The sequence below is a fragment of the Neopelma chrysocephalum genome, unplaced genomic scaffold, assembly GCF_003984885.1.
Source record: "Neopelma chrysocephalum unplaced genomic scaffold, ASM398488v2 Primary Assembly neopelma1_24, whole genome shotgun sequence".
NCBI lineage: Eukaryota > Metazoa > Chordata > Aves > Passeriformes > Pipridae > Neopelma > Neopelma chrysocephalum.
The window spans coordinates 4078019-4102596 of record NW_020897693.1 but is presented as its reverse complement, the minus strand read 5'-3'; the positions used below and the strand labels follow the sequence as shown (position 1 = coordinate 4102596).

At 38.8% G+C, this 24578-nt stretch overlaps 1 protein-coding gene across 1 annotated transcript in view; it reads right to left on the bottom strand.

Moving 5' to 3' along the window:
- Window positions 1-5396: 5396 nt before the first annotated feature.
- Window positions 5397-24578, bottom strand: part of TRIM66 (tripartite motif containing 66) — a 52034-nt gene continuing 32852 nt past the window's right edge. Inside the window, exons 11-20 of the mRNA XM_027700685.1 lie at window positions 19599-19871; window positions 19150-19378; window positions 15966-16026; window positions 15074-15248; window positions 13911-14218; window positions 12351-12474; window positions 10722-10796; window positions 9405-9557; window positions 8598-8816; window positions 5397-8282 (exon numbers count right to left, since the gene is read on the bottom strand). Of these exons, the coding sequence (XP_027556486.1) occupies window positions 8223-8282; window positions 8598-8816; window positions 9405-9557; window positions 10722-10796; window positions 12351-12474; window positions 13911-14218; window positions 15074-15248; window positions 15966-16026; window positions 19150-19378; window positions 19599-19871 (1677 nt within the window). The 3' untranslated portion in view covers window positions 5397-8222. The remainder of the gene's footprint in view (window positions 8283-8597; window positions 8817-9404; window positions 9558-10721; window positions 10797-12350; window positions 12475-13910; window positions 14219-15073; window positions 15249-15965; window positions 16027-19149; window positions 19379-19598; window positions 19872-24578) is intronic.

Below are 24578 nucleotides of genomic sequence, written 5' to 3'. Positions count from 1 at the left end.
GTCTTACCTAAAATGTGTATACTCAGCTGCCACATTACAGTTTGATTCTCGGTTATAAATACATATATTAATCTTTGTAAAGGTCTGTACAGATTTTAAGCAGAAGGGGAACATACAGCTTCGTAGCTACCTCCCAAGGAAGGAAACCGTATTAAAACCAGAAGGTGCAATGATACTGAACCTCCAGGACCAAGAGGAGGCGAGTGCTCGCTGCTTAAAACAACTCAAATCGTGCTGAAAGCAGCAGAGGGAGCCAGCTGCCTTGCTTTGGAGGTACCAGCTCCGCTGATGCCCTGCAGCCAGCACAGCACTGCCTGCCGACCCGCCCTGTGCTTTACCCCGGGGTGGTGAATCTTCTATTACCTGAGGCTGTGTCCTTGGGTCTGAAGGAAATACTGCGAAAACCTGAGCTTTGCTGCATCTTTAAAGTTTACCGACCCATTCAGGCTGTGCCAGCACCTCTGGAAGTGAGCAGTACCTAAATGCTTGCGAGGAACCTGAGAACACACCTATTTGGTTGCAAAAACTAACTGAGAGAGAAATAAAAAAACCCACCTTCTTTTCATCTCCCACCCCTTTACATCAGTGTAAGCATTTTACCTTTCCATACGAGCTGCAAAAGCAGTTTTTCTCAAATCAGTGAGGAGAGTTAAACACAGACTTAACTTCTCTGACAAAACCAGCAATAACAATATTGCAATGCCACCCCCACAGTATCGCCTTTGGTCTTTATTCACCTTCAATTCCATTAAAAGAATTCTCATTTTGTTCCCATAGGATGAGACAGTGTAAAACAAAGGACAAAACAGCTAATATTATCACGATGCATTTTAAAGTCTGAGCTGCATTTTAACAGGTAAAGTAATGGGAACACAAAAGTTTGTGTGATTTTGGATCTCTAGTTCCAGAAACACTTTTTTATCCTCACTAGAATTACGAGAAAACATGCACAAGGCTAAAAGATACAAGTCCTCCTTCTACCAACTCAGAAAGCCTCTTCATCTTTGTTTCTCACACTTCATAGGGTTTAGGTTGAATTATCTCTCAGTGACCTCGATTAAATCAATCAGTCTTCAATGCATTTGCACAGGTGCTCTGGAGGGAACAATTTGATTAGCTAATCATTTAATTAAAAACTGGTAAATTAATAATGCAGGAGAACTTGACTCAAAATGAGAAGGGCATTACAGTACTGACAGCTGGGAAAAGGTGAGGCAACCAATGTAAATTTACTCATAAAGTGAACATATATTATTTGGAAGCAGTAAAAGCCAATAAACAGAGAATCAGACTAGTTCTGCAGGTATCTCCTCTTCTAGACAGTGAAATAGAAGGCTCAGTTCAAAGGCTAAAAATTTATTGAGATATTTACAGTATTCCCTAATGAAGACCAGTGAAAGGAGGGAACTTACATGTTCTCGTTCCATTAAATATCCTTACACAATATGAGTCATCTACATAGCAGGTGGGTGTGCTGGAGAGACACTTTTCCCAGCTCAGGGACTGAATGTCTCCAGGGTGCTCCCACCTCTCCAGCATGTGTCCACAGCAGGCTGCTTCTCACCTGCCTTCAGGGACTACCACCTCCATGGCACTGGGCTCAGGCTGGCATGATGCAACACAACACAGCACAGTGCTGGCACTCGGGGAAGAGCTTTGAACATGATGCAAGAGTTACGAACATGCAGCAAGACTGTCACCTCAAAAGGTCATTACTGTGATCTCCTTGTTCAGCAGACTCAAGACAATCAATAACACTGGCAGTGCAGAGATTTTTGTGGTATTTAAAAGATCAAAAATAAATGCAAAGGCTTTCCTTTTTCTTGAATGATATGGAAAATTCTTTCTGGAGAGCCTTTATGAGATTCATTCTCTCGAGAAAATCCATCCTGTCTGCAATATCCCTGAGATAACTTTGCTCAGCCAGAGATTACAGTTATGGTAGCCACGTTGCCCAGGCCACAGTGGCTGCTCCCGTGCTGTGAGGCAGTGGCGGGTTTGCAGCAGTGGACTGAGCACTGCCCCACTGCCCTTCACTGAACAGAACTTTCCTGTAGGTAGGATAAGCTTTGTGTGATTCTCAACCTGCTCCAGGACTGGAGATGCTAAACTTGAGCACCATTTACAGCACACTGTCAGAGCCAAATTCCCTCTTCCCTAGTGAGTGATTTCAGCTGTGCATCCCAAACCTGAGTCGTCTCACAATACTTTCATTTAACACTGCTCCATGATAATCCTGCAACCAGGTCCAAGGGCTATATTCAATTTCCACTTCTGCTGCTCACTCATTCCATTAGCTTATCATGCTGTTTTTCACAGTTATAAATGGGAAATATTTATGAGTACATCACAAACATGGATGACAGCCAGTTTACCAATGTTTCTAAAGCCCTCAGAGACCACAGGGGAAAAGGAACAGAGGGGTGTCCAGTGTTTGCTTAAAGCATTGATTTTTTTAATGTTATTTCTCATAAACCAAAGCCCACCTGTATATGTTAATTATATACTGCACTGCAGATGCCAGAGGTATTCACAGCTATGGGTAAGATGCAGCACCGAGTTTGGGTAGGATGTAAGAATTAATTTTGAATTGATTTTCACTTTATCTAAGCTCTATATTGTTTATTTATATGGTAGACTAAAATATCCTATAAGGTTTTTGTTTAATTTCCGTGATATACAGAACACTTGTGTAGTCCGCTGGTTCTATAGTGATCATCTCATTCTATTAATATTTTCAGTATTAGAGATTAAGGATGTTTTCCATTTGCTGTTCAGCTACAGCAGAGAACTGCTTAGCTCGGCCCAGTGAGCTCTAAATTCAGAAGTGTTGCACTATGCACCACAGACTACACAATATGGTATGGACATGGGCATAAACTATTTCCTTGACTTAAATTTAGGTCTGTTTTAATGCTGTTGCAGGAAACATTATAACTGCAGTAAATAGCAAAAACATGATTATTTATAGAGTGAACACGCTAACTTTCAAGTTACCATACAATCTAGAAATAACTACATAAAATGTCCTGCCACTCCATACCCTGACTTTCCTTCTACAGCACAGTTTATCTGTTTTACTTTCATTGTCTGAAGATATCACTATTCTGATGCTCTTTAATGATGGCTATATGCTGACATTTGCTGGGCCCAGTATAAAACCAGATTAAGTTCTATGAGTTTCTATGAGCATAGTTCAACATTTGAAGCACTATTCGGGTGCTATGTTTGTTCATTGAGCCAGGAGATAAGTCAGCACAAGACCTGGCAACCAGCTAAATCTGCAACATCTCCCCACAGGAGCAAATCTCACCCTTCTAGAGGTACAATCCAAATGTTACCTCTGATTTGAAACTTTTACAATGTTTTTCACTGTAAATTTCCCATAAGGCGTCTCTCAACTTCCCTGTTTGTCCCATACCTGCACTATATCAAGAAACTCCACCTCTACTGTACAAAATGAAATAGCATCTACAGATTTTCCTAGAGCAGGATATATATCGTAGAGTAATGAGCAAGTACTGAATTTATGAGATGAAAGGATCATTCTTTCTCTTACTAACTTCATCAAAAGCAAGAGCAGGCTAATAAGTAAAAACAGAAAAATATTCATTTCCTGCCCAAGTGTCAGTGGATAAAAATAGATTTTTTGTTTCCATCTAAAGTGAGCTGATGACTGTTAATGAGACACATTGTCAAAAAGTCATTCTAGTGAGGCAGGCAAATAGATGCACCAGGTAAGGGAGGAATGTTGGAATAAAGGACAGATATATCATCTCAGCACAGACCATCTAGGAAAACAGCATCTATGTTATGCCTAAAATAATTAAGTGACATCTCTATCATCTATACCAGAAACCTGGAATCCCCTGCTGACTTTGACAACAAATGTAATAAGCATTGCCTCAGTATCAAACTGCCTCTTCCTACTGCCAGTATTGTTCTGGGCACAACAGACAAGACAGTAACTTACAAATCAACATCCTCAACACAACCATAGATCAGTGTTGCTACTTCCATAAAACTGGTAACCACGTCAAACACTCTCAAAAAGCAGTAAAATACACTCTGACCTTCAGACACTACCCTGTTTGCTCTGGGAAAAACATTTGCACTTCTTATCTCCTTAACCTAAAAAAGACTTTTCTACAGAAATAAGGTACTGTGAGATAGAATTTACATGGAAACTGTTAAAAATTACATCCTAAGCAGGAAGAAGTTATCTGAAAAGTATCTTTCAAGAACCTCTTTTCAGATATTTGGAATGAAAAGGGAGGAACTGGAGCTAGATATCTGACAACAGATTTGAACATCGCAATTTTGCATCTCCACAGTAACATTCCCACCACAGTAAACACTTTTCTTAACAAAGCCACCCAAATACCATGTTCTTACTGTTAGATATCCTAACATAAACTTCTACAAAAGTCTACTTAGTCTAAATGCTACCAGTCTACTAAATGCTCTCATGAAAATACACACAGCTATGTGCTAAAATGTACTTTCACAAACATTTACTAATGGACAGGAACAGACAGTGCAGTAGCTTTTCTCAATAAACAACCACTCCACCTCTTACTTCTTGCTCCTTTTCTACAAATACAGCCTCAAAAGATATGCATCTTCCTTAACCTACAACTACTGCCTATCTTTATTTTCCCCAGATTATCTTATTTGATATCTGAATAAAGTCAGAGAAACTCAGCTGGTATCTAGCTTTGAAGTCTATTGCCCATCTTTGACACTTGAACGAATTGCATGCCCAGAAGTTTTCCTACATTTTCCTATTTATCCAACAAAAAAGTTACCTCTATCTACAAATTATCTCCTAATTATATCTGAAAAGCAGCACAGCTGTAACCCTGAGAGTATTCTTTACCCCTCAAACCAGCAGGCCACCAGGTCAGAAAGTTGATGCTGATAGTTTTATTCTCTCATAAACCAAACTGAGAGGAACCAATAACAACAGAAAATCACTTGCAGTGTCTGTTTGACTTCTTGCCAAAGTATTTTTGGGGTTTTTTTGGTAAATTATTCTATAATTCCTCAATTTCTAGCATTTTCAATTTTAGAATATCTCTTCTGATTCCTTCAGGTTAAATATACAGTCACTTAAACTACAAACATTTTTTGCTACTTGTTAATGTCATGTTTGTTTCTCAATAACTTACAGTAATTGAAAAAGAAAAAAGCAAAATGTCCACTTGGTATCGAAAATATCTGCACAAATAGAAAACTGTCTCCTGTGTTAGCATAGCTCCTCTCATAGCCATTCTGTTTTGCTATGAGTAGTCATGAACAACTTAGCTAATAAGGGTTAAATGATATTATACAATCCATATATTAATTGAAAGTGGATGTACTCAGAGCAAAAATTTCAGATTGATGTGCAAAAATGCATTTCACATATTTTATTGTTCAGCAATGCACATTACACATATAAACATGCAGTCATTCATTAATCTGTATTGTTAAACACCTGTTTGTATTAACTGTAATGCCATTCTTCTGTCACGATACTGGATGAAGTATGTCTTTGAAATTGTCTGAAGGGGAATGAAATTCAAATTTCTTATTTAACAGACCTATTACTGAATTAATCTCTTTTTCAACTACTTAAATACAGAAAGGATTTTCCCATTCTACATGTAACCCATTACACATAGCCCTTGGTTTCATTTGCAGGACCTAGTGAATTTGCTGGGGTTTCCACAGTGTTTCTGGCATTTGTTTCTGCTATACTTACTTCCACGGGAAAACTTCAGGTGTTCCTCCTTCCTTCTTTTCCTACACATTCTGGATGGTGAAACAGCATGTGTGATAGAAGAAAAGGTAACTACATAATCTATCACTTCTCTTTTGGGCCACATGGGCTGTTAGATTTTAGGAGAGAGACCCTTCCTTTCATAATGGCCAGTGCTGTTACCAGTTTGCAACTGGACTTTGACAGGGTAAACTCCCCAAGAATTTATGGGTGTTGGTGGTATGGTGTCCAGCAGCGGGAATACCACAAGCCAGCAATTTTAAGGCAACATCCAAGATGGATAACGTTGTTCTTATGACATGCACTGTGTTGTGAAGTTGGTGACCCAGACAATCATATTTGAAAGTCATTCATACGAGGAGTTCAGGTTTTCTTCTGCTTACCAACATGACATGAAGTTTATGAGGTTGGTTTTTTTTAACAGTTACTATGTCTTAGTGAAGCAATTGGAATCAAAGTTAGCCTTAAGAGTGCTTAGGTCATAGAGTCCTGACAGCACACACACAAAGGATATCTTATATATGGTGACAAACTGGTAAATTTCTATTTTTAATAAAAGCATAATATATCCCCTATGAATTTTATTATAAACATATGTTCTCCAAAACTAACGGTGCAGTTAACAAACAGCCTTTAAGAAACAGAAGGAGGCTCTCGTTGACTCTGCTCTTCCAGGAAAAGAGGAAGTTGTCAATAGTATCTCCCATTTCTAGAACTGTCCCTAGGTGAAAGCTAGACAGCATATCACTTTTGCACTATTAACGGTAAAAAACAGATAGGTCTTTGGTGGAGAACTGAGAAAAAGTGACACCTGTAGCACAGATAAGGGTGATTAATTCAGTGACAAACCTGCACTCATTTCCCTGTGCCAAGATACTGTTTTGAGAACAGGAGACAGAAAGCAAACATATACGAATTCATATATAGAAAATGAAAAGGCTGTCTCTTCATATCACAGTTTTCCAGTCAGTTTATAATATCCAGATTTTCATTTTTTCAAAGAAGAGAAAACATTGGCTCACTACTGTTAACAACAAACTGTAAGTCACACAGAGTAGAATATAACATTCATGTCTTATTATTTCATATATAAACCTTGACTTTAAAGTGTTATCTAAAATAACATACATGGTTAGCAGACCAAATAGCCTATATAAACTATGCTGAAAATATCATCTTTATTTACAGGAACCTAATTAAAATGAACTTTAATTGCTTTTGAGATCTGCAACAACTTCCTCTCTCAGAGTTGGACTTCAGCCCAGATTAGGCAGAGTTTCAAGGAGGAAGATACCCCTCACACACATGAAGAAAGCATTGGCCATGCAAAAATGTGGCTCACCTGCTTCTGGAAGAGCTGGGAAGCAACTTGCAGGCTTATCACTCTGTTCAGGTGTGATGTCATGTTACCTATCCCACCCTTAAGACTTTATAATTTCATGCAACCTTTGTTCAAGTGAACTCTAAATTTGCTCCTGGTGGTGTTCTGCCAATACATTGTGAAATTTAGCAAAAAAACTCCTCAGCTTAGACATCCTTTCATTCTGTTTGAGCTTCTACATATATACATTATCATTATCTTCTAGTACTGCTGGTAATCACAACTACAAGAAATAAGCAAAGAGAAAATCAGAAATATATGACATCATTTTATAGGCACTTCTATAACCATGTAATTCACTGCATAGTTAATTTACTGAATTCCAGTATCTGCTTTATAGAAAAACAACTGGCTTGTGTTGTATAAAAATGCTACCTTTGAGACCCAAGAAATCCCACACTGCTTTACCAAGCATGAATTAGATTCCAGAAGAATCATGCCTTGCAAACAGAGCATCCAGTATGCACTCAGAAACAGCTCACACAGAGCTCTAGCATTAGCACTATTAGCACTTGTTCTTTCGTGATTTAATAAAGATGCTCTGCTTCAAAAGAAACAGCTAATCAGATAATCACATTATACTGTATCTCATAGGCTTTGAGCAGTCAAGCTCCCAGAAAAATCATTGAATAAGACAACAGGATTACAGCCTTAATGACTACATGTATTTACCACGAACCATGGCCAACATTCACACTGAGGTTGCAAGATTATTACATGGTTACCTGTGCTCTATAAAACAGAGATGTCACATTGAACAGATTATAAAATGGTTCTGCAGTATTAGATATTATTAGTATGTTAATTTTATTATTATTCATCATTAACTACGACCAAAACATTAGTACTTCAGTGTAAACACTGCAAAACATATACATTATTTAACAGATTGAATATTGACAGATTCAAACATTTGGGATCTGTTATCTATCCACAAGATCTAGAAATAAGGCATATGGTCAGCAGAATAGGAGAGTTTAAATAAACAGCCCGAGTGCTTTGCTTTCCTCCCACACACCTTAACTCTGTCAGTTATGCTTCTGGATTCCTCACAGCAAATCTCATCTCTTGAGGAGGTCATACCTGAGGAAGGCTGTTAGCTGGCTGAAACATCATTCTTTTAGTTTTTTCACTTTCCTGTGTACAAAGGAAACAAACAGTGAATAGCTAAAGGGCTTGGTCTTTTTAGAAGTCTTGACAGAGTTTTCTGCTAGGAAGATAACTGTGTGGCCTGAGAGGCTTCATTTGTTCATGATCGCACACTTATACACAGCTGACACTTTATTCCACTCAGAGGATCTTGACATAAAATTGTAGCACTGATCACATAACTGTGATAGAATCTTGACAGTTTTCCCACACAGCCCTGTCAAAACTTCCCATCAGTATCTGTAAACAGAATTAGCAGGGTGGCCACTTAGCAAGCAAATGCTTTTGCTTTTGCAATCTTACAGCATGGCGCCGTTTCCTTTTGGGCTGAACACACTCCTGTCCGTACGACGGCCACTGAAAATCCTGGGGCGGCATTTTGCTGTTCTGACTCTCCACTTCTTCAGAGTCAGAGTCGTCTTGTTGCATCGAAGGAAAATGCCTATCTGGATAAATCTCCTTCAGTTTGTCCTCAAAGAATTCATCTAGGCATCGTCCAGCCTCAGCAACCTCTGAATCCGGCTGTAAGAGAATCAATAACTATTTAGTGTTACTGCACACAGAAATCATCAAGGATCAAAACCAAATAACTAACCTACCCTTTGTCTCGCCTTGTTTCTGTCTGCTACATCTCCATTAGTCTCCTCCACACTTTCTACAGCCCATTAGTCCCTCTGCATTTTCGGTGTAAGTAAAAACCAGATGCTGCTATTAAGGAACACGTTTCTGCACCTCTAATAAAAAGAGATGTGCGGTGAACTAGAAAGAACAGCAGTCATCATTGCTTAGGACTTTCTATGCACTTGATTTTTCCTAGCTATTCTGCTTGCTATGACTGGCTTCTCACAGCAAACTCAGCAACATTCCTAAGAGTTGTCCACTAAGATGTCCCTCTTCAATTTTAGATCCATATGTATCTCAAGTTCTCAGACACCTATTTAACTTTATTTCTGTCATTAAAAAACACCCAACATCATTTTCAAATAACGAAACTGAAAAATACTTATGTTTATCCCAAACCCATATCTGATTTCCAAAGAACCAGTGTGACAGCTTGAAAGAGCCACCCTCTGCTTTGTATCCCCCCAGCCATGCACACTAGAAACCTACATAATTGAACTTTGCGCAGTTCCAAAACATGAGACGCACGTCAGTCACAAGCTCCTCAGGTGCAGCATAGTGGGATTTGTCCTTTTTCTGCAGCTTTTTTCGTATGGTTGACAGATCCATTGGCCTTTTGATGATCTGATAATAATGCCGAGCCTGCAATAGGAATAAAATGCAAGTATGTAACAGTCTTAATTTATTTATTTGTTTTAATTAATTAATTTCTTCTCCAGTGACTTCTATCAAAGTCTGAACTGAAGTCATTGCAGGAGTCCTTGCATCAGGGAAGAGAGCTCTAGTTTTTTAGTGCCTACACTTGTCTACATTATCTTCCTGGGTGCTTTTTGGTTTTATTAAAAACATATTTGCTTGCAAGGCTGAACTTGAAAATAGCACACTTCAGTGTTTACACTCAGTATTTACACTCTGCTATTTGCACTTTGTAAAGTTTATCCCCAGATATAAATGTCATTGTTTAACCATAATCAATAATATATGCAACACTGACAATTAGCTAACATTTCCCCCAAGGAATTACAAAAAGAATGTGCTGAGATACTGGCAGCTGATAATGTGGGAAGTAGTCTGTCAAGAGTGACTAAAACCAAGATATCGTGCACTCTTTTAAAAGTTCAACAAGAGTCTTTTTCAACGGGCATTAGCTACCAGGATATCACACTCCTTAAATCTTTTTTGGTCTAAACCTACTTGTTAGGTAATTTGTTCCATAAGTTCATTACAAGCTTTATTAAGTGGAATAGTTTTTTTTCCATTATTTGAACTATTCCTTCACATAAAACCTTTATTTTTCCCTTCCCCAATCTGTTTCTCACTGTGTTCTATTGTTACAACACTGTGAATCCCCATCTTCCTTAAAACAGACAGTTAATATTTCAAATGTTGAGTACATGGATGAAGCAATAGTTTCTACATCTTCCCCTACCCACAGTCACATTTCTGGTGTTGTCCACAGAGAGGGTAAAGAGGGAGTCCAGGGTTATTTCTAAAGCAGGCCTCTCTTATGGCAGTACAACATTTTCCATGTACATGGCGAGTCAATTTTTTTAATCACTGGAACCCATCATATACCTTTAGTATTCTACCAGCATCTTAAATTGGCACCCAAACCTGGCCACCATTTACCTGCCTCCAACCTGACACCTTCAAAGCACTTGCAAGAGGAAAACTTCCACCCTTCCCTAGAAAGCAATACTGTTCAGGAAAAAACCTCATGAATATCTTTCAAGAAGATAAAGGAGACACAAGGTGTGCCAGAGTATCCTTTGGATTTCCTCTGATCCATGCATGTGTAGTACTTACCAGGGGACTGACAGGTTCATGGAACGGGAGGCTCATGTTACTGCAGAACAGGGAAAGCACCAGCTTTTCACACTTCTGTAGGAGCCAGATTTGAAATATATTTTAAATGCAAAAGAAGTGATTTTCATTCTTGTCCTCAGGTAATCAATCATACTAACAACAACAGAATTCTCATGTAGACTGTGCATTTCTGATGCAAAATGGCACACTTCACCCTAACCAGGGGGATGTTTTGCCTCATAGCATTTTTATAGCTTTGAAAATAAGGATAGTCAAGAAATGCAGGAAAAGAAACTATGTAAAAAACTTTGTATGCACGTGTCTTTTCTGGAAACCCTTGGGAACTAATTGCTATTACCATTTCCTTTCTGCACTTCAGGACTATTTCTTGGCTCTTGACTAAAAGAACAGCAGCAACAGTGTGGAAACAGTTAAATGGGAAATGTTTCACACTGTTCATATCCATTCATACAAAGGGATGCAAGTTATGTAGTTGCTAGTACTGTATGAAAATTGTTCTGTCTAATCACTGTTAACTTGTAAAATATTTACAATAGTCTTTGGCTTTTTCACTAGTGCAAAAAGAATGCACTACAAAAGCATCATAAACCATATTTGCTCACAAACAATGGAATTTTTATTCATCTCAATTCTCTAAATGAAACTTCACTACTTAAGACCCAGATCCCAACAATTTCTGTCCAGCTGTACCAAATCCAGTAAAAAAGGGGGCATCACATCAGTGTAAAAAAATTATGTCCAGCTCTGCATGGACAGAGTAGCTCAGGTCTGGAAACAGCATGGATGAATTGAGCAATGCTTGGCTGTGCTCATAAGTCTTGCCAAGGGGCCCCAGTGCTCTGAGAATCATTGCTGTTGTCTTTACGACTGGCGCCCAGATTAGACTAGTGCCTTAAATTAGGCACCATTTACACAGGGCCAGCTCAACACCTGCACTCAGCTGTTTGGACTCAGCCTCTCTGTCCAGCTGTCAACAATACACACAGAATTTCCAGCTATTTGGAAACTTGTGCCTTCCAAGTACCAAGTGGACTTTAAGAAAGGCACTTTTTTCATTTTGGTAGAGGAAACTGGTAATGGGTATGTAAAGGGATAAGCTTTCATCTAGGCTGAATCAACAGCCTAAACATCATGATCAAGGGAAGTAATAGTACACATGAAGACTGTATGATGATTTCGTTCCAACTGAAAGTCAAAAAGGGTCTACATCACAAAAATGTCATTTCGCTGGCCCAAGTAATGTCTCATGTCTGAGAAGTGCCAAGTCTTAAAGCAAAAAGATTCAGTGTCAGAAAGCCAGGAACAAACTGACTCAGGGAAGTTGTTCTGCTGCTGAGTGTGACTTCCCTGTTCAAAGTAGAAAAGAATTCAAGATCTGCCTGTTTCATCTTTCCGTAACATGACGTTCATTTTAAAATTGAACAGCAATGCCTAGAAAGAAGAGAATTATATAACTAAATAGTAAGAGTGCTTTTGTTCTATTTACTACTGCCTGTAACATTTGAGTAGCAACCAAGTCAAAACCGTCATCTTTCCGAAGAAATGGCAAAGCCTCATGCTGTGATCATATGACCTTTTCTAAATAGCACAATATACAGTTATTCCCACCTTCTGGTCACAGTCATCAAGGCCATATTGTACATTATAGCTGTGGCTGTAGCGTGTGTTTTCACAGTCATATTCTACCTCAGGCTTCACTGGATTACGGCAAAGGGTGCACACCCACTCTCCCCTGCAAAACAATAAACCAAAAACATGCTGATTTTTTCCCACAACCTTGTCAAACAACAAATCTCATAAATCACTGTATTTGGAAGGTCTCATTCTTAACTAGCATTACAATAGCAGGCAATCTGAAGCCCATTGTACTAGATGTTCTTCAATGGATTTGAATCCAATTAGAAGTGCAGAAATTTCAGGTTCTATTCATGACACTTTGTCTGCCACAAAGGAAAAGAAAAAAGACAAAATTTTAAGTGTTTGAAATCATGTGCCAGCAGTGTATGCAGCTGCATTGATTCAAGTGCTGCTTTTAAAAAAACATTAAGGTAAAACAGGCAATAGTTGGGTCATAAGACAAACCCAGATCCATTTGATAATTGATATATTTATCTAAGAAATCAACATTATCAGAAAAGGTCATAATGTGTACTAGTACATGGGTTCCCAAACCAAATAGACATAATTCTGCAAGGGCATGTGTGTCCTTTCTAGTAGGTCTATTTTCAAAAATCTCTTGAAGAATTTCATGAAGGCAGTGACACAAATTCTGCAACGTCAGGGTCTGAATAACTATAGATGAAGATATATTAAAGAACTGTGAATATAGAATTTTAATTCAGGGAATTAATTTGTTTCATTAGAGTTTAAGTTTGCCTAGGAAGTTTATTTTAAACAAGAAAACTTGGTTTTCACTTTGTTTTGAAACTAGAGGAGTTGAAAATTCCTGGTTTTTTGAACAGAATGAACAAACCACAATCTCCAAACTAGAATCTTGCAACATATTTTTCTCAGCTGAGACAGTTATTTGGGCTTGGCACAAATGAAGTAGTAGCCTTTGGTCCCACTTAATAAAGATCTATAAGAGAATTCAGAATTGTACACCAACAGTAACGCATTAACTTTTAAAGTCTGGAGTTTGGCATGTGGAAATATATCTATTTCTGGCTCACTGCACACAATTCATCTGTGAAAATTTGCTAGACAACATATCTTAGGGAAACCAATGTCCTAAACATTTCTAACACAAGCCCTGATAATCCTAAATTTCCCATAAAATTGGCTAGAAAACTGAATAGAAATTCACTGGTTGCCTTTTTCTGGGGCTAGTCTCTGTTTTTGGAGAGAAGAGCTGATGTCTGCACTTCAGATGTTACATGAGAATTTGGGTTTTATTTTTCTCCAGTGAATCACAGGAAAGTCTCAGGTCTGCAACCTTCTTTGCTGTACTGGTCAGTTAACTGCAGAAAGGGCACACATCGCTGGAAACAGTTCTTGTTCATAATTCACCTAGTTCCTAGTGTGTAAGACAATCCTTCCCTTTGCAAGAAAAGCATCAAAAAGGGCAAGTGAGAGATGCAGCATAAGGCTGACACATACATCCCTGAGGATATATTTTGCCCCAAGGCAGTGAGTAGGAACAGCACATTAGTGAAATGTCATACATACACTGGAAAGCTGAGCAGGGCTGGAACATGGCAGGAGAGATGGAAGACCTTGGGGCAGTGATCGCAGCACAACAGTTCTCCTCCGTTAAGACACACAGCACAGAAATCCTCATTTTCAATTGGGCTGACTTCCTGAGTAACAGGAGATTTTTTCATGCTGGAGATGCCATTGCTGAGCTTCTGATCAACAGACAGAGTATCTACAGGGGGAGATGGTGTCTGTCCTGTAGCCTGGGATATGAGAAATTTCCTGTCCTCTGAGTTTTCCTCTTTGGACTGCAGTCCTTCAGGTGGACTATCTTTATTTATCTTGAAGGAAGAAAAATCTGGGATCACACAATCATCGTTTTCATGTATCAGCATACAACAGCAGTGGTTATCTGCAGACAAAGTGATTTCTCTGCAGTGAACTCTACTGGAGAGGGCACTGGGGTTCAGCAGGCCCATGGTCAGCTCAGGATCTGCCACTGGCTGGCCAGGTCACTTTGGTCAAGTTGTTCCCTCCACACACCACAATGTAATAGCACTATTAGAGCTGCACAGGTTCCATACCAAGGGTGATAGAAACACGATACTCTACAATGCTATTTGCAAATTTTACAGTAAACAGCTCAAAAACTCCCGCAAAAAGCCACAAACCTCCCCAACCAAACAACAAACAAACAAACAAGAAAAACCCACCAAAACCAAAACAACAAAAACAGTATAGGTTTTTGTTCCCACCAGAAATTCCTCTTTCCTCTCCTCTGTGGAGAGAAGCTCATGCTCAGGACTCCAAAGAAGCAATTGAATACAAGACTTTTAAAAATCTATTACACTGTGATTTCTGGGATTGGTTCCTATAACTCAAATATACACTGAGGTCAGTTTTAAGCTATTTATCCTATATTTGTAATCAGATAGGTGAGCCAAGCTGTTTGCTAGAGCATAAAAACACTACAGCTATCCAATCCCAGAGACAGACATCTCAGAAATGGAAGTATCAGGGAGCTACACAGCAAACTAAAAGCTGCATTGCCTATTACCTCAACCCATCACAGAAGTATCCCAGGATGAAACAAATCAACAAACTTGTTTACCGTATAATAACTCTCAGAACTGTGGGTACGAACCAGCAGGATACAGGGGAGAGGGCAAGTGAAACCTCCAAGCAATTCCACTCACCCTTATAGACATACTTGAAGATCGTGTCCCACATTCAATTACGAGGAGGAAATTACCCTCCTGCTCATTGTCCTGTGGCTGGAGCTTAAACACTGGCAGCTCCCCCACCTCTGATGCACATATTTTCAGACGTTCCAGTCGCACAAAGGGAATCTTCTGCTCCTTAGGGCCAGCTCTGTAGTCAAAAGGACACATGGCTGAATTCAGCCACATTCCACAAGATTCTGCCCACTCAGTTTCAATACTTTTCATGCACTATTATTTGTGCTCCTTTCTCTTTGCAACTGTGACTCTGCTGTCTAAATGTTGAAAATCTGGGCATTTTTTAACAAGCCAATCCTTTAAGAAATGTGAATTCAATCACTTTAATCATATGTGTAAATGCACTACTAACTTCTCTGCTAAACCTTTGCCCTGCTCCATATATTTTTGCTTTAATTATCCCAATTTATGTCACATTTGATACTTTTAAGTGTGACTGGCTTCAAGTAGGAACACAGCATATCATCAGCTTTACTTGAATATGTTATCACAGCAGTAGCTGAAAACAAAATTTTATAAAATTGTTGAGATAATATTAATCCTGTTCCCATGATATCTTTTAGTTTTAATTTAGGCTTAACAGGTTTTAATTGTTCAAGTGAGATAAGTTTGCAAGTATTTATTCATTCTGGAAAATGAATAACAGAATAACAGAAATACATGAATTCACCACTTCTTTTTAATTGTTGTTTTCAAGTTTAAGAGAGCAATTTACAACTTTCAGAACTATTATCTATAAGGAATCTAGTACTCTTTTTAAGTTCTGCATTATCATTAAGTATGACAAATTTTCAAAATACATGCATAAAATTTCACGGCCAGTGATTTTGTATAAAAAAGACTCCTCTACCTGACATTCTGATTGCTTTTCATATCCATTTCCAAATGTTCCTTTTCACAGTCATTGAAATCTGGAACAGAAGATAAGAAAACGAATAAAATATTTATAATATCACAGGCAGATTAGGGTAGAAAGTACTTCAATATTCATGTACTTCTGTCTGGTGTTTAATATGATATCATAAGTGAATTATGGAATCGTTTCATCTATATGTATAGAAAATGCGTATGCTATTTTCTCTTCTGTTACATAGCTTTTGTCTTTCTTTTTTGCTTTTAACCACAGCTTCTGTATGAAATATGAGGAACTTTTACAAAATATTTTGTTGCAATGGTTTCATTCCCAGGGAATTATATATGTACACAGCCACATCACATTCATCCATATACATGGAGCAACATAAGTAATCCTCTTTGCTGTACAGCCTGCACTTGAGAAAAACAGACCTACTGAGGTCTGAACCCCCAAGGCTCAGGAAGTCTCTGTAGTCTTCAGCCCCATACTAAGAAGCTTCTGGCTAATTCTTGAAAACAGGAAGAAAACTGTGTCTCCCATCTGCCACTGAGGTACAAAAGTTACACTATAATTCCTTTCTATCCAACATCTGTAACGTATAAACACATGAACTCAAAACTATCTGTTATATAAGCATACAAGTAGCTGTAGCTCTTGACTAATACTAGACACAAGAGTAATAAAACAACTTCAGGGAGATGGGACAGCATAGAGACGAACGCCCCAGTGGATGTCCTCATAGACCAGTCCACTGACAAATATCATAGTAATGCCTTCCTTTGCTAGGAATTGACATAGCCAATACTAGCAGGAAACAAAGCTAATATTATGGTTATCTGGAGACAAGTGAGGGCCAGGAAAACATGCCTTTTAAGAGAAAATCTAGCTCGAGTCAATAGTACCTAACCCATGGCTTGAATGCAATGTGCCTCTAAGGATAGTCTGTTGTTTCCAGCCACAGGAAATGCAATACAAGACTGACAAGGAGAGATGCATTTCACATCACACCTAAGGCATTATTCACTTGTGATTGTTGCTCAGGTGAAAGACACAGACAGAATTACTAAAGGGTGACTGCACATTGAGGCAGGGTCAGCTCTTGTTGCACATTGTCAAACCAGAGGATGTTCCACTGGTTCTGGATTCCTATATTAACCAACATTTCCATCAGCAACTTGGCCCATAAAATAATAGTACTTATAAAATTTGTGGAAAACGCCAAACTAAAGGGGTTGCAAACACTGGAGAATATTTACTGTTAAAAATAGACCTTAGTACATCAGAGAAAGAAAATCTCCCAAATCAATAAGACTAAATTAACTGTATTATGTTTATGAAGGCTCAGATTAACGTAATCACAAAGGAAAATAACTGACTAGGGAACTGCTCTGTAGAAGGAACTAAGAGTTAACGTGGACTTCTCACCACATGCAAGTCCACCCTCTAATGCTGCTGGCTGCAAAAGAGAGGAATGCCATCTTGCAGCTTATTACCAGCAGCAAGGAATGTAAAACACAAGAAGCTGATACCCTGGCTCTGCATGGCACCCCAGAGGCCTCAGCTGCAGCACTGCGTTTGGCTGTGGGCAGCACTCCTTAATTGCAGAGAACCCAAAATAGCACAGTAGGAATGATGTGGTTTTGAAAAATCAAACTCCTGACCCATGAGGAGAGATTGAAACCATCAGAATTGTTTAGTCTAGGAAAGAGGAGGGGAGGGGAGGGTGTTTATGCAAGCTGATAAGAAGTGGCTGTAAGAGGGAAAATGATGAAATTATGTACAATTTTCACCACATCCCTTGTGGCTAGGATAAGAAGTATTTTGTTTTAAATTAGGCTGAAATGTTTAGGTTAGGTTTGATATTAGAAGAGGATGAGTCACTGGAGATATATACCAGAAGGAATGGGGTTTGGCAGCACAGCACCACTGAATCCAGAAAGTCCTACCAAGAGCCACCAGCAGAGATAACGTTGCCTTTGCAACTGAATTCATCTCTCCCACTGCATATGGTGACTGTATCTCCTCAGGTCTCTCCTCAGTGCACACCATTAAACAGGCACAGCAGGATGGGAATTGCTCCCTCCTGATCCTTCCTTGTGAAGAAGGAGCAGCACTGAATTCAGCATGCTAGGCTTTCCATCCTATTACACAACAGGGCCTGTGCTTTGTACAGAGCAAATCTAGCATCTGTTATAGACAGTGAGATTCAGTATGCTGGGGCTGCTTTCAGGGTGTAGTGTTACACGACCCAGACCAGATATTAGAAAGCTGCTCCTCTCAGAGACACTTCAGCCTGACCGAGACACAGCTTTTTGAGGGTGTACCTGATTCTTACATCTCACACAAATAACTGTGGCATAATTGTAACAATTTGGCGGAGGACAGAAGAGAAGACAAATACATTTCCTTGGCTCACTGAGCTAGGTCTCCTTTGTACTAATTAGAATTCTCTGAATAAAAGTACAGCACAGATACAGAAATATTAATTCATCTTTCATAGAGAAAAGCAGCCAAATGTTGGCATAAGTCACGGGATAACAGCTTGATCCTGCAATCCCTTGCTTGCATGAGTAGTCCCATTGACTTTCAGAGTTTGCAGGAACGAGGCTTTACAGTGTAGCACAACGATGTTGGCAATTTGCCCATGAAAAGAGTTAAGTAAAGTCTAATTCTCCAGTAAGGCTGAAGAAATAGGTCCTGGCTGAAGGGAATGTTCCACAACAGACAGAGCCAAGCAAAAGCACACACCATGCAATGTATTAACAAAAATTTGGTATGCTACTGATGTGAAGGTCTTAGCAGAAGGCATGTTACATTTGGGAAGTAATTTTTTTTTTAATTGAATTTGGACCCTTCAAACCAGCTCTTCAATAGTCATAACTGCAGGTCTCATTAACGGGAGTGCTTCTAAGAGAACTAATACTCCAGGTACTTCACACAGACACATTCGTTTCTGGTTTACAGATGAAGGATGTTACAAATTCAAAGCATATAATTTCCATGTTTTTTTCCTCCATAGATGAGATCAAACACACTTTTCCATTGGATTAAGTACTCTGATAATATTTGAAGCTTGCTAGAAAGAACATTTGCATGTAAGTACACTAATAAGCAATGCACAGCGCTAAGAAAGAAAGACCAAACAAAAACCTAAATGAAATAATTAAAAGCCTTGTACCTTCTTCGCTTCTAAGTTGTCTCATTCTGGCATTCACAGGCAGGAAAACAGTGTTGCTGAGCAGTTCAGAAGGAGAAGTGCAATGTTGAGATTTTTTGATTGAAAGATTAATAGGTTCTTCCATCACTTTTTGCATAGAAAGAGTTAATTCATTAACTACATCTTGCCCAGCAGTAGCCAAGCTGTTTTCTAGAAGACAATCTACAGTACTGAAGTCTTCATTTTCCAGCTTCGGGGGGTGGGGTGGGGGGGTTAAAAAAAAAACCACATTTTATTATTAGTTTTCTTTCTTTCCATTTTAAGAAAATAATTTTTAATCAGTCTTCAAATGCCAGATAAGGAAAACTTTACTTACTGAAAAAGCTACTTTTGACTGATTGACTAACAGTAACATGTGTTGTAAATGAAAGTGGATTCCCTCTCAGTAGAGGAGTTTGAGCCATTCCTACCTTGCATTTGGTGCTGCCCTGGAGTGCATCACCTGGTGCGAAGCCAGCAGGATTCCCAGGGCTCAGGTCACTTGAAGCCCTGCCCAATGCCAGGCTGTAGCTGGGCACTGGTTCTTGTGGAGCATCACAGTCACAAAGGGCATTTGGGGACGGGCCAAGTGTTACAGCAGCTGCACCTTTCACCTGCGGATCAGCCGAGCTAGAAAGCCTTGTTGGAGGTAATTCCATTTCCAAACTGTTTGAAAAGCCCACAATGCTTAAGGATGCTGAATGCTGGGAAAAGCAAAGAGGAAAAAAAACCCCAATATATTAATAAACTTTTCAGAACCAAAATGCTACTTTGTTGTCTATAATCATAATCAAACAGTTGTGTATGAGGGCTGTAAGAACCTATCATAATCCCATACTATTCCCAAAAGTTTTAGATTTTCCACCATTGAAACTGAAAACTGGAAAAGGGGATAACTAGGTTACTCCTCTGTGATTTACAAAGAGTGTCTTCCTTAGATCAATCCAAGGGATCCTGATTTTTAATTCCTACAATGACTGGGAAATCTAAGCATGTAGAATTCTGTACCAAACCGAACCTTGATACAAACACTACTACCTCCCATTAAGTTATTCTGGAAGAAATAAGATTCAAATCAGAAATTTTATCATTTTATCAAAAAACTTTAAATCACTTTATTCAGAAAGAAGATTCAGAAAAAATAAGCTCCAAATCTGATATAAGTGGATGAAGCAATTGTCCCTTTTCATGATGCTGAAAACTTTATGCTACTTAGTGAGTCTGTCCCACTAAAACCAAAGGCATTTCCTCTTTAAATATTACAGTGTAAATCCAGAAACACCGCACCTGTACTAATGAGGAAAGGATGTACATGTCTAGTTTTCAAAGAAAGGGAATATTTACCGATGTTTCAATATGCATTTTCTACTGCGTCATGATTTGTCACTATCAAATCCACAGAGGTACTGTTATGCTAACCAAAGCAAATCCACCCATCTAGGTGACTTCCTTAAACTGTCTTACATCCTGGAATGTGTGACTGTATTGAAAACAAGACTCTTGCAGCATCCATACACAGTAAACATAAGCATTTTTAAGTATGCAGATCTGTGTCATTTGAATATGCAATTTTTCCTTTGTTTTATCATAGTTCATTGCTGTTTCACCCTTGATAATTGACGGAATATATCCTTTTAATTTGACTGCAATACAGTAAGTAGCATTCATTGTAATATAAATCAAGGCAATAGAAATGTGTTGATTGCATCTGAATCAGAGTTTAAATTCATTGCTGCACTTATTTTTCTGCAAGAGGCCTGCAACTTGAAAGTGAATCTGAGACAGGACCCATTTCCTAGATTTGATTAGCATTTTTCTCAAATTATACACCATTTTGGATTTGATACCTTTGTCCATCTTACCCCACAGTGGTGAAGACAGCAGACTAGACTGAGCTGTCAGTTGTGCCTGCGTAAACCCTACAGAATGTCAAAGTCAGTCTTGAATTCCTCCGCTTGCAATGCACATCAATTATGTGCTAAGAGGACACTCTGCCCACAGACACTAATTTCCACCTAAGGATGTAGTTTAGTCTCCTTTTTGTCAATTTGCAGTAGATGCCACAGTGGGAGCTTTGCCTGAACAGTAACCACTTAATTCTATGAGACAAAATAGCCTGCAGTTGAGACAAAAAGAGGTTAGCTCTTCTGCAGTGCAAGGGAAGGTTTGTGCCATTCTACCATACAGTGCTCCAGTGAGTCTGCTTTGAACAGTCCCTCCATGTAGAAGGCATCCCAGAGAGTATTGGATTTCTGAGCCAAATGAACACCCCTGAATTTAAGCTGCCTGAGCTATCATAACTTTTTCGAAGTAGTTGGAACTAGTCAAAGTTTGAGCTGAAAAGCAGAATACCTGAAATAAGGAAATGCCTTGGTGGAGGCACAATTTGCCGTATATTCTGTCTGATAGAGCATTCCTAAGAATAATGAGGTTTCAACCCAAAGTTATATATGTAGGTCAGAAAGGAATCCAGCTTTCATGGCCGCACCTCCTAAAGAAGTCCACAAAGATTAAAAGTGTTTATTTGATGTCATAGTTTGCTTGTGAGAGGTTCCCTCACATGCAATGTCAAATGTGGCCTATCAAGTCTGTATTTTCCTTTTCATTCCATCCCTTTTTTTATCACAAGACTCTTTCAGATGACAAAATAAACATGTGAATTGTTCCCATATCGCTTACAAAAAAATAATACAAATAAGTAGAATTCGTGCTTGAACTGATGAACTGCAACCAGCCTTGCCTTTTCCCCTCATTTCAAAGTCCATAGTGAGCATTAATTAAATCCCTGTGAGGTAGTTAAATATTTATTTAATCATGTTCTCCAAAGCATGAAGCATCCACAAATTCCTGTCTGAAGTCAAGAGGAACTACCTAACGCTAGGCTCCACTGGAAATGGGCACGCTGAGGCACACACGTGGCAGGCACACCACCCAAAGCTCGTAGAAAGTTAACTGGAGACCTTCTGGCCATTCACTTCTTCTAATCACTACACACACCTTCCTTCACTCCTGCATAAGCACGCGCCGTCGTCTATCACATATTGAGACCTGACCCTGTGAAAACCCTCTGTGTGCAGCTGTGTACACCTCAGGTGAGACGTCAGCCCTACCAAGGCAATGGCGGGATTAGTCCTGGCTTCAGTGAGACAAGTTTACTTACTGAGAGTAGTCACTGGGATGACTCCTACTAAGGAAAAAAAAACAGAAAAAAGAAAACAGACACACACATAGGAATTTTCCTACAGCTAAAATTTTCAGGAAGGTGAAATTCAATTACATGATCTTCTAGGTAGCATCAGTTTCTTCAGAGATCTTTTTAGATTATATAAGCCAATGTAAAACCTTACTCTTGTTAAAAAGAAAAAAGAGTAATGAGGCCATCAAATTGCCATCTGTCTTTCCCTTGGGGCAAAAGTTAATTTTGTGGTTATTTTAATGATGAAGCAACATTATGATCTTTCAGTGCAAAATATTAAAACTCACAGTTAAGAACAGACACATTCCATCCTGATCCATGGAGCTGCTGTCAAGTGTGAAGTGAACAATGCACTGGGAACAAGGCTCATTAATAGTCTATTAATTCACTCCCTAAAATAATCATTTCTTTTGCCATTAGCAAAAATTTCTCTTTTCCCTTGACAGTTCAGCTAGTTTTTGCAAGTGGGATGCCTTTAAAGAATTTATCTCTATTTTATAAAAGCTCTATTGCTTTTACATTGCACCATTTGAACAACAACAAGCATTAATTATGCTCTTGGGCAGAGGGTGGCTTCAGCTGTAGGTTAATTTTGAACTTTTTGACATTTTAATGTACAGCCTGGCACACTGAACTACATCTGTGACATTATAAATGGAATTCTCATTGTCTCATAATTAATTTTGGTTTGATGATCCTTATAATATAATGGCAGCAGCATCACTACCCCAAAATGCCTCCTACCACAAATTTCTTAGCTATGGTAGTGAAAGGTAAGAAGAAAGAACATGCAAAGTGCCTTCAGAGAACAAAAAATAAACACATGGTTCAGTTCAAATATTTCTTTGATCGCTGTTGCATTTAAAAAGGTCCAGTGTAAACATGCAGCACTAATACAGAAGAATTCTGAGAAGCAAATACTTACCTTGAAACAGTGGGATTAGGATTTGTTAGGATTGTTTTGGCAAAGTCTCAAGGCTGTTGACATTAAGTGTCACAGATAAAGAAAGCTAAAACTAGGAACCGCCAATTCTCTTTGCTATAAGAGAAATAACATGCTGCAAATGGTTGCAGAGTAATGAACGGCTGCTATTAAGTGGAGCAATCCCCCTGGCAGCTCATTATGCTGGAAGGTTAAACAAATGTACTACTCCAATCCAGTTGCTTAACTCACCGAGCACAGCAGCACTGATAACACAGGCTACACATGCTTCCTACTCGTATTTTCCAGTTTCAGAACAGAATCCAAAGGATTTCCTTTCTGTTTTTACGAGTAAAAGAATCCAAATCTTCCTTCGCAGTTTGTCTGAATAAACTGGAGCTGGCTTAAAGTGGAAGGAGGAAGAGATCGTACGGAGCAAGCAGCATCATGTTTTATTTATCTTTTTTTTTCAGGTCAGAGGAAAAAGGTTTTGTAAAATTAACATTCTGGGAAATGTACCTAATTGCGTTAAGCATGAACATACTTGTGCTGTAAGCATCTCAATTCTGTAAAGTAAAAAACAATGTTTCTCCAGAAATTTGTAGCACTCTGAATTTCCTTCATCACTAATTCCCCTATAATTAATAGTAATTAGGGCCAAAAAATAGCAAGAACAAACCCAGTTTGGTCTCAAGCTGAGACTTGAAGTTCTGGGGTTGGACATTAAATTATTATTACTTCAATAACTAAGTAATCACAACATGCTCTGTGCAATACTAACAACAAATAAAACCTCTACTCTGTTCGTCAACCCCCCTTCCACAAATTTCACATGGTTTTAAAGAAAAAAGAAAACTAACAAACAAAAAACCAAACACAGTAGTTCAGTTAAACCATTGCCACCGAGATGGAAGAGGTGTCATTAATAAAGCTTAGGACAACTGTGTTGGGGTAAAATACCCAAGAAAGCCACCAACAGCAGACCAAAGTCAATTGTTCTCTCTGACAATCCTGTAGTAACAGTGGCATTGGCATGTCAGAGACTAGAAATTCACATGCATCAAGTCTGAACAGAGGCTGTGAGGTTCCACCACAAACTGTCACTATGTCAGTCTTGCATGAAATGCCACCATTGCATATAACTGGAATAAAACAGAGGCCTCTCAGAGTGCTCTGAAGATTGCTCCTTGGATGGCATGGAATATTCTAGGAATTCCTCATTTCAGATGCTTTATGGTATTTGAGACAAACAGAGCTCCTGAACTAAGAAGCTGGGACTTACTGCAAATCAAA